This window comes from Verticillium alfalfae, genomic scaffold (genome assembly GCF_000150825.1).
Source record: "Verticillium alfalfae VaMs.102 supercont1.8 genomic scaffold, whole genome shotgun sequence".
In the NCBI taxonomy this organism is placed as follows: Eukaryota; Fungi; Ascomycota; class Sordariomycetes; order Glomerellales; family Plectosphaerellaceae; genus Verticillium; species Verticillium alfalfae.
Genome location: NW_003315031.1, coordinates 1006891 through 1017212, shown reverse-complemented (window position 1 = coordinate 1017212; position 10322 = coordinate 1006891). Strand labels below are relative to the sequence as shown.

The following is a 10322-nucleotide window of genomic DNA, read 5'->3' as shown; positions in this document are numbered from 1 at the left end:
AAATTTTGGAGTTCTTCTTTTGTGACGGACTTCGACGTTGAAGCCTATCGTCGGAATGGTGATGACGACCCTTCGCCAACCTAGGAACTGGTCAAGCCAAGGAACCCTCGCCGGCATGCGATCTCACAACGAACCTTCAGTCTGTACAGCAGTGTCGTTTTGCCAGCGTTATCCTGTTTGACGGTCTCAGCTTCTTCGTTCCCCGACGGCCACAGAGCTCGCACTGCAGAGGGCAGCTCATCATACCAAGCCCAGGATCAATATTCTGATCTCCTTCTTCGAGAAGAGCATGCCTGACAGCCATGACATGCTGGCGCCCATCTTGGCTACTGTGTATGGGGTTGTGACGTGGGGTGAGGAGTTGGTAGACTGTTCGTAGTTGTCGCTGTCCTCTTCGTTGCAGATCGGGATCGACAATACAATGCGCCCTCCCAAGGTTCGTTGCCGCAAAGGTGTTCTGTTCCCTTGAGTTTCGAGAGTCTCTGGACCTTGATCGATCAGCCGGCTGTTCGTCGTTTCGCGTACAAAGAGGAGGGCAGCAAGTCGCACTAGTCGTCGATTAGGTCCGCTGGGCTGCGCGCGTGATAGGGGTGGAAAGGCAGTGTAGTCGTCGGTCAACAGTCTAATCCGGGGTTGTCCCCCTTTCCAGGATTTCTAACCACTGCAGCATGGAGCACCTTGGGCCTAGGCCAAACGTTGATCGCCTGACCCCGATAGTCGGTCCTCCTCGGGGCGGTCTGCTCCACTCATGAAACTAGAGGGGTAAGTGGCAAGTCGGGCCACTGGTGCTGATAACGATAAGGCAGGCGAAGCCAAGCGCCACAAAATCCTCCACGTACGACTGGACACGGAGGACCCAGGGCTCGCTTACGTACTCTGCCCCACGGCCCTGCACACGTTCTCAGGTCGTGATTCAATTTTGCTGCCACTTCCGAAATCTCCTCAACGAACTCGCCCCCGAATCATCTTTCTCGACATCGACACCAAATACCGTCACGATGCCGGTACGTTCGCCCCAAACACTGCGATACGGACCCTGCCCGACACTGGATTTGCATTTGCTGGAGGAGCCGGGAATCATCCACGACGTCGGGAGGGCGAACCTCTCCTTCATGGAGGCGCAAACCAACCCTATTACCAGGACATGTGTAAACTGACGATCTTTCCTTCGCACAGAGCCACAAGTCGTTCCGCACCAAGGTCAAGCTGGCCAAGGCCCAGAAGCAGAACCGTCCCATTCCCCAATGGGTTCGTCTCAGGACCGGTAACACCATCCGGTACGCCATCACCAATTTCTCTCCTTCTTCCCCAGGATCGCTTGGGGGGAAACACGGGAGAAGAACATGCACCGCGAAACCTCGAAGATCACGTTCGCTAACTAGTCACTCAGCTACAACGCCAAGCGAAGGCACTGGCGCAAGACCAAGCTCGGCATCTAAACACCACGCCCCAACTCCCCTACGATCTTCCCACGGCTGTCCCACATCCACTCAACTCGCGGGCGGTATCCCCTCTCGCGCGCCCGCTTGTTCCACGCAACTGAACCTGTTCCTCCGTTCTGCTTCGCCTGGCTCCTTCGACAATTTTCAACGCACACACCATGCTCGACGAGGTCTACTATCCACGAACGGGGAAAGGGAAACAAACCGCAATGGGGCACAGCACAACCTCTACTTTGGGATTTTTTTCGGGAAGGAAAGCGATGGTTTTTTGTTATCGATGACCGGCGACCAAGGTTCCTTGCTCTCAAAAACTTGGAATTGTCCCCCTTCCTGGCTGGAAGGGGGGAAAGGGGTCGTACCCGGATGGGGCCTGGCTAGGCTCTTAGTATTGCGTCTCACGACCGTAGGGAAAGGAATGCAAAAATCATGATGCCACTGCATGTATGTTCTGTGCGATGTAGAGCCGTGATTTTATGCCAGTGTGGTCAATGTGCGTGCGTAAGCCATCTGCCATCACACATGGATGCCTCATACACGATGCACAAGAACATGATGGCTTCTGTATACCGCGTCGCAAGTTGTGCCACAGAACAAAGAAATGGATGCACTGAACGTGAGTTTCTCGTTGACAGAGTTGTCTACTGTCATATGAATATGGACTCAGAATACGACCTCTTGGGAGACTAGTCCAGCCAGCGCCGAACGCATGATGTTCGGCGTGGCTACATGTCCGAGCCGAGTGTTCGCAGTGTCGCCGCTACTAACCTGCTTATGAGTCTCACAAGGAGCACGAAATCCACTGCATCACATGAATCCATAACCTGTCATTGATTGTGATTGATAAACCATCAGCATCTCGCCGTGGTGCTGCAGGTTGGCATGCGTCCATCTGGACAACCAGACCCTAGTTCAGGAAAGCCGAGCCACCGACCATCAATAATCAACCCTGCTTCGTGAAAACTCAAAAAGGTGTTAAAAAGCAAACGAGCCCAACGCCACCATGATGCATCAAAGACATGTACTGCAAAATGAACCCTGCCCTGTCAGCCCATAGGGTGAGAAGGTATTCGTCCATCACATGCAGCCCTGCGCCGACGCTTTAGCGGTCCTCGGCCCACTCGTTCTCACGGCGGATCTGCTCCTCCTCCTCGGGCGTGAAGTCGTTGGTAATGTTGAACGTCTTGCGGATCTCCTCGGGCGACTTGCCCTTGATCATGTTCGCGACAGTCTTGCAGCCGACATCGAGAAGGGGCTTGATGTCAAGGTAGTTGGAGGCCTGGTGCGGGGGAGTGATTGTTAGCCCGAGCAGAGGCAAGGCAGGCGGGGGGAAGGGATCAATAACGTACGAGAATGATCTCGAAGAGCATCTCCTGGTCAACCTGCATGAACTTCTGGTCCCACTCCTCAATCTCCGTGGTCTTCTTGCGCGCGTCGTTATCGTCGTCCTGGGTCTGGGGAGGATCGTTGCGGTGGTGCTCGCACCACTCAATGACCTTGCGAAGAACGGCCTCGTTGACCTGGAACGGCGGTCAGCGGCGGCAAAACGGCAACAGGAGGGAGCAGACTGACGTTGGGGATGGGAATGGGAGTATCAGCGGTGATGCCCTCGTCACCGATATCCTCGATCAAGTTGCGAATGAGCATGGAACGCTCGGCGACGGGGCGGTCGATCGCAATGGTGGCGTTGTCATTGGATTGAACCCAAACGCGGGGAACGCTGGAGTCGGCCATTTTGATGTCTGATGGGTTTGCAAGAGGTGAAATTGGAATGGCTTCAAGTCGGGGATAGATGATGCGTCAGTTGAATGTCGTTGGCTGTTGTGGTTTTGCGGGCGGTAGCCGAATGACTGGTTGGTTGGTTGAGGGAGGATTGATGGGCGGGCGGGCTGAAGGCGGATGGACTGGTTGGTGGGGTCGGTTGCTGAAGTAGCAGTGCTGACGGAATATGGGGGCGAAGGCGCTTATGTACCTAGGTGGCAATAAGGCAGGTCGAAGGAGTGGAAGGAGAAAGCAAGAAAGGCGGCTTTGTTTGCCTTTTAACCCGAGTTCGGACTCTAGGAACACTATCGACACAACGTGATTCACACAAGAAGTCAGTCACTGCCCTTGTCGTCCAGCTTTTGTATTAGGCAAGTGCTCCTAGGACCCCACGATCCTTCCTCTCCCGCCCTCCAGGCAGACAAGTGGTGGCGGGTGGGGTTCAACTACTTGCGCTGTACCATGTAAGGGTGGGTGTCTGCCTGTTGACCCTAACGGACTCCAGGATCTGCTCTACAGCACCAGGTTCCAGCTCCCAATTAAAGTATCAAGGATGAGGCGCCTATTCATCTTACTAACACCTTCTGCCTTACGAAGAGCTCCCGGCCAAACCTGCTCTGTCAAGGGCTGCGTCCACAGGCGCCATGGCCCCAATCTGCTCCAGTCTTCTCCGTTGGCCTCTTTCAGGCTTTGGCCTCATCGAATGAGTGGTTTGCGGGTTCCTGCAGCGTTCCAGAGCTCGAGAGAAGGCGTTCCTGTCTCGCATCTTTCGTTGGCAGATGGTGCACAGCCATCAGTGTCACATCCTTTACCGATGCTGCGCGATAGGGGGCAACAAACACGTCTAATCCCCAGTCATCGTTGCTCGCCTATCTGATTGAGGCGGATGTCTGCCCTGGCTAGAATCTTGGCCAAGCAAAATCACGTAGACGAAGCGTTTGCGGACAAAGAAGGCGCAGCCCAGCCAGACCAGATAATCGGAGGGGGCAGACCCTTAATTGATTCAGAGCCACGAGAAAGGGCAGCTCGGCTCCAGATTACAGACGGGAACTCGAGAACAAAGGCTACGGGTTCATTTTCAGTGGTCCCCCCTCGATCGTTGAACGTTGATCGGGGGTGGGTAGACGCAAGCACTCAAAGACTACATTCCATGTCTCGAGAGAGCGTGCGAGGAATGCGAAGGACCTGGGGTTGGGATCCAACTAGAAGTTTCACTCAACACTTGACAGCCGTTGCATTCCACCGTTCATAGCTGCGGGACGCAATCGTCATCGTCATGTAGGTACCTGTAGTGTGTGAAGGATAACGATGGGAGAGTGGAAGCATGTAGAAGCAGTGAAAGCAGTGAAAGCCGCATAAAGTGACTGGAGATGAGATAATCACACCCATCGCCACCAATATGGCGATCGGAACGTCAGAACACCGTAGTGGTGGATGGGTGGGCGGGACCTTCGGAATCATTTGCTGAAAGATCCGCCCCGGAGGTCCGTCGACTGATATTAGCCCCCCTTCAATTGAACAGCGTGGCCGTTTCGATGGCACGACGTGGTAGATATGATGGAGATGGCTCACTCATGATCACGAGCAGCTCATCGTCTGCTTCGTTCCACCACCACGCCAAAACCACCTGATCACAAAGTTGCAGGTCACGGCCTCGACTTTTCGACATTCGGCCACCAGGAGCTTTCCAGCCTTACCCGGAACCGGCGTAGTGTCCCCTACCTCCCTGTCGCTCACACCATCAGCCAAGAGTATCGACGCCCAACCCAGGCTCGGTCTCGCTACCGGTACTGGTACTGGCACTACTAGGTACCAGGTAAGGTACTGACTGGTCTGTGGCATCACTGGCATGGCACTTGCCCTGGCCGCGTTCAGAAGTCTTGGCCAGGCTGTCCTGTCACCTTAGGTCCCTCAGGCGCGTCGGGTCGCGCTGGCCCGCCCGTTGAGACCCCTGCTGGACCCCCCAAGGCCAAGCCGAAAAAGAGAGCACTAAGCATTTTGCTACCACCCCGGAACCAGGGGCAAGCAATCCCGGCGAGCGAGCACGACTGCATCCGCAACATAAGCTCCAGGAGACACAAGACTCGACCCATGTGCCTGGGGCCAGGTCTCAGAGCTGGAGATTACCAACCCAGAAAAATCAACAGCAACCCATCCCACGCGCTGTCGCATCTTGCTGCCTCCTCCTGATGCCCACGTTGTTCCTGCATCTGTCATCGCTACCCATCCACCTTGCAGTCTCGCTCTATCCTTCGAGACCAACCCGCTCACCGTCCGGTCCCTTGTCTTCCCTCGTCTGCACCCTTGGCCGCTGGACCATGCAGCTTTGCGATACCCAGACGACTCGAAGCCTGTCGCAAACCTTGGATACTCGCTACTAATCGGCTCGGAGCCGCAACATCCACCGCAACACCCGACGTGCGCGCGCGCAACCCACATCCAACCTCTTGTCACCATGTGGCGCCGGACATACCTCTTCCTGGTCTTGGTCCGCCTCTGGTTCGCCTTGTCGCCGAGTTACCTCCACCCTGATGAGAACTTCCAGGGCCCTGAGGTTATTGCAGGTATGCGCTGGTCTTGGCGAATCCCCCCCTCCCCCGCCGCCGCCTTTTACCTGAAATGATTTTTTTCCCCCATACTGACGTGCTCTTTTGCAGGCCAGATATTCAGCTACCCTGTTCGACACACCTGGGAGTTTACGAGCGAGAACCCGATTCGAAGTGTCGCCCCTCTATGGCCTGTCTATGGCCTACCGATGCTCCTTTTGCGATGGCTGTGGATAGGAAATGGCCAGGATGGAGAGATACCACCCATCGCAGTCTTCTGGACTTTGCGCGTGCTCATGTTCCTGACGAGCTTCGTGCTCGAGGACTGGGCTATCCATGAGCTGATTCATTCGCCCCGCCATCGTCGTATCGCCGTCCTGCTTGTCGCCTCGTCCTACGTCACCTGGACCTTCCAGACACATACCTTTTCCAACGCTGTCGAGACGCTCGTTGTGGCTTGGTGCATGGTCCTCATCCAGCGCATCGTCGAGAGTCCGCAACAGGCGTCGCTGCTGGCCTCGACGGTCCTTGGTGTCATGGCTGTGTTTGGTATCTTCAACAGAATTACCTTTCCTGCTTTCTTGCTGATACCCGGCATCCGTCTGGTACCCCACTTTTACAACCGACCTTCCTCGTTCCTCGTCATGGCTTTCGCCGGCCTGGCTACCGCGAGCTTGGCCATCGGCATCGACACGGCCTTTTACCTCACCGACCCCATTACCTGGACGGATCTCGTCTCCCGACCCGTTATCACGCCGATCAATAACCTCCTTTATAACATGGCACCGGAGAACCTCGCCCAGCATGGCCTCCATCCGTGGTACCAACATCTTCTCGCTAATATCCCGCAGCTGCTAGGCCCGGCCGCCGTGCTGCTCTTCACGCAACCCCATCTTTCGTTGCGTCTTTACTCGGCCGTCTCTGGCATCTTTGTCCTCTCCATCTTCCAGCACCAGGAGGCCCGCTTCCTCCTACCGACCGTCCCCCTCATCCTCTCATCTGTCCAGCTGCCCAAGAACCGCCGCGCGCTCCAACTGTGGGCCGCCGTCTGGGTGGTATTCAACGTGTTCTTCGGTGTCCTCATGGGCATCTATCACCAGGGCGGCATCGTTCCCGGCCAAGTCTTCATGAGCAAGCAGCCCGACGCCACAAACGCCATATGGTGGAAGACGTACTCCCCGCCAATATGGCTGCTGAACGGCAAGAACGAGGTCCTCACGACGCACGACGTCATGGGCCTTGACGGTGAGAGCCTCCTCAAGCAGCTCGCCGAGCTGGCAACGTGTGACACGCCCGCGGACCGCAGGAATCGGGAGTACCTCAAGGAGAAGGAAGGGACCTACCTCGTCGCGCCTGCGTCAGCGACGTGGCTCGACTCCTATCTGCCGAACAAGGGTCTTGAGGGCCTGCGGTTCCGCGAGGTGTGGCGATACGATAGGCACCTGAATCTCGACGATTTGGACTGGGGTGAGGATGGTGTCTGGAACACACTCAAGAGGGTCATTGGCAGGAGAGGTCTCGTCGCGTGGCGCGTCACGAAAAGCTGTGGCGGTGGCGGCACGGGCGAGAGGTAGCGAGTTGAGAGAGAGAGAAAAAAAGAGGGGAGGCTGAAGTGAAAATAAGTAACAAATATGATACCTAATGATAATGCTCTTCATCAAAAGTACACTACCTATCTTGCCGTGGACTGAACACGAAACGGTCCGACCTTTTTCGTTCACAGTATCGTTTGCCCGTTTCTATCGATGGCGGCCCCCCCCCCTGTCGGACCGACATGCGGGCTGGGGACTTTGCCTGATGCGGAAGCGAAGCTGCGCGGGCGGTTGTGGCGTGGCGCACCGTCCACGTCCCTGGGCCATCCCATCTCAAGCAGAGCAAAAGCAGAAAGATCCGAAGCCCAAAAACAAAACAGGGGTCGTCACGATGACTGATGGGATGGAACGCGAGGCACCACGAGGTCGAGTCGAAGCTTCGGAACCTGGGCGGAGCTTCCTCATTTGGCTTTGCTCCCAGGCGAGAGGGACGCCATGGCCAGGAAGGCTTTTCCGCTCGCGCGTCGTCGTCACATCTCATGTCGCCTGTAGCCTCGGGAAGCCTCCGAGGCGATGACGGGTTTGTCACGGATCGCCCCAGCCATGCAGCTTTGGCAAAAGGGTGCGAGCGTCGTCGGCAGTCGTGGAAGGGAGCGGGGGGGGCGGCCTGTTTGGAACCCTCCGACGCGAGATCGGGCTATCAGAAGAATTGGGCGGTCGCCCGTCACCCGTCAGCTCTTCTTGTCAGCAAAAGTCAAAATGACTTCATCTGAAAAGTCGTGTGACGGTCGGAGACTTCCAATTCAGGCGCTCCGCCTGGCGCTCACTCACTCCAGCATCGCGAAACAGGATTGAAAGTGTATGATTTCAATTTCGTTCAAGTCGTCGTTGTTGTCCTGCGGAGTTCTTCTTGAAGATACTCCGCTCCTCCAGGACTGATCCGCAGCCTTAAGGTCCATTCTAACGTTACACGGGAGGAGAAATCTTGCCCTCCCTTTGCCTGTAATGATGAATCCAGTCTCCCGTGCGCGCGCTCCATGGTGTTGGCCAGAGCGGGAAGCCGTAGCCCCCATCGCCCGTAATGTGCCGAGCTGTCCATGCTTCCTTGCCCGCCCGCCCGCCTGCCTGGTTTCCAGCTACGGAAGACAGAGCTTCCCCGTTCAAAATAATGAGTAAATGTCCTGTTAGGGGGTCCATCCCTTGGGAGGACCTGAAAAGTCCAAACGCCGGATATGCCCTCGCTTGAATAAAGTACGCCTTTGCGCCGTGTCCTTGGTGCTGAGTTGTTGATGGTGCCGTGTGAGAGTTCCCGCGGGAGCTGTTTGGCATGATATCCATCCAGTGTATGGGCGCTCTCATGTATCGGCCCATCCATCGGTAAGAAAATGGTTTGTTTGCGCTGTCATAGGAAAAACACAATGTCGTCGATATCGATCAAGTCTTGGTAGTGTGGTGGTGCTGTCGTACTCGTAGATGGATCATGTCAAGACCAGGAGATTTCTCGTTTCTGGTTCTGCTGAACAGACAAATGGCCGGGAGGCCGGGGAGCAAGGCAGATGACGAGAACCTCTTCCCCTAGCCCTTGCCGAACTGATCAATGTTTCCGGGAAAGACGAGCGAGGCATCATGGATCGTCATGATGGGGCCGGTTCAGTGCGAAGCCAGCACCCACGCCAACACCCACGGCCAGCAGGATGATCAATATCCCACCAGCAATCCATGCCCAGAAGAGCTTCCGCCTGATGCCGCAAATCGAGCCGTCGGCGCTCTCTAGCCTCGTCGCTGAGTCGTAGGGCATCCTTTTCTTTTCTGCCGTGGGCGCGGGTCCCTCGGATGTCGATGAGGCGTACATGATACAGTGCAAGCGAAAAGGCCGCACAAAGGTGATGATAGCACGGAGCTCCTCACCACCTGATCGAGAGCGGGCTGGGAGAAGCCTTTAAGAAGACCCTCGGCAGCCTTGTCTTCTTTCTAGAAGTTTGCCTCGAAGAGTCAAATCGAAGAGGCGCAGGCCATTCGCTTTGGCTGGAGACCTCGGTTTCCTTTCACCGCTGGGGTAACTGGCTACCCGTTGGACTCGCTCGAGGGTGGTTGCACGCTACGTTTCGTCTGCGTGGAATGCGGGACGGGGCCAGGGCGCGTGCGAGGTTGTCTCTGTCCAGCTCGTGGTGTCGTCTGTGCCTGGAGAAAGAAGCGTGTGGTGACGAAGTTGGGAAGTGACGAGGGGATGCCAAGAAGGTGCGATGGCCTCTCAGAGAAGTCCTTCGTCTGGGACGGGACGCAAATGTAAGACTCTAGGTGGGCTGGAGGAGAGATCAAAGCGAAGCAGAGCAACGACGGCAGCTAGTTGGTGGGTGGAGGGTCCGTATTATGAGTGCGAGTGGTCCTTGTCGCGTGTTCTGGGATCAACATTCCTCTGCGGTTGGAGGGATCGTTTGTATGCCTGTGAAGAGAAACGAGGGGAGAAAGGAGGGGGGAGTGGATGTAGAAGAAGAAGAGTAGCGCCGGCAGCAGCAGCAGCAGCAGCAGGAGGAGGAAGGATAGACAGGGCACGTTTGGAGGGGCCAGGAGTAGGAAGGAGGAAAGAGCAGGAGCGTCAACCAGAAACAGAAAACAGAAAACAGAAACACGGCAGTGGCTGCTAGTTCCAGCGCAGAGCGAACGAAGACGAACAGACTAGGCGTCACATCATCCACATGGGCATGGTCATGAAGTATCGAGTTCCACTTGATGGAGCTTGAAGGTAGGAGAATCTCGGACAAATCGATCCCAGCCGGGCCTTTCGTGGCGGGCGGAACGGTGACCAGGGGGGGGGGATACATGGTACACTTGACGGTCACTCGCTGGTCATGGGTAGGGGTGGATGTGGATCTGCCGAACGAGACGGAGCCGACTCAAGATGGCTTTGGCCTGAGGTACGGTAGCAACTTGACATGGTCCTGGCGGGGGAAAAAAAGAAGAAAGAGAAGAGGCGCCTGGGAACGAGGGCCTCCCATGGTCCATCGCCCGTCGCTTGGGGTTCGGAGATACCCCAACGAGTTACG

General features: G+C 56.2%; 4 protein-coding genes across 4 annotated transcripts in view; 2 read left to right on the top strand and 2 right to left on the bottom strand.

The window, feature by feature from the left end:
- Window positions 1-321, bottom strand: part of VDBG_06729 (ADP-ribosylation factor 1) — a gene marked incomplete at both ends in the record, with an annotated part of 843 nt that extends 522 nt beyond the window's left edge. The window contains 2 exons of the mRNA XM_003003121.1: window positions 135-173; window positions 247-321. Coding sequence (XP_003003167.1) covers window positions 135-173; window positions 247-321 — 114 coding nt within the window. The remainder of the gene's footprint in view (window positions 1-134; window positions 174-246) is intronic.
- A 677-nt stretch (window positions 322-998) lies between these two features.
- On the top strand, window positions 999-1880 carry VDBG_06728 (60S ribosomal protein L39; the record flags this gene model as incomplete). Its single annotated transcript, XM_003003120.1, has 3 exons — window positions 999-1004; window positions 1177-1277; window positions 1391-1880. The coding sequence occupies 3 exons, from the start codon at window positions 999-1001 to the stop codon at window positions 1437-1439; spliced, it is 156 nt and encodes a 51-aa protein (XP_003003166.1).
- Window positions 1881-2244: 364 nt separating this feature from the next.
- On the bottom strand, window positions 2245-3173 carry VDBG_06727 (S-phase kinase-associated protein 1A; the record flags this gene model as incomplete). The annotated part of the gene is made up of 3 exons (XM_003003119.1): window positions 2245-2718; window positions 2789-2959; window positions 3012-3173. The coding sequence occupies 3 exons, from the start codon at window positions 3171-3173 to the stop codon at window positions 2542-2544; spliced, it is 510 nt and encodes a 169-aa protein (XP_003003165.1).
- Window positions 3174-4599: 1426 nt separating this feature from the next.
- On the top strand, window positions 4600-7320 carry VDBG_06726 (GPI mannosyltransferase; the record flags this gene model as incomplete). The annotated part of the gene is made up of 4 exons (XM_003003118.1): window positions 4600-4638; window positions 4789-5016; window positions 5308-5764; window positions 5858-7320. The coding sequence occupies 4 exons, from the start codon at window positions 4600-4602 to the stop codon at window positions 7318-7320; spliced, it is 2187 nt and encodes a 728-aa protein (XP_003003164.1).
- Window positions 7321-10322: the final 3002 nt, after the last annotated feature.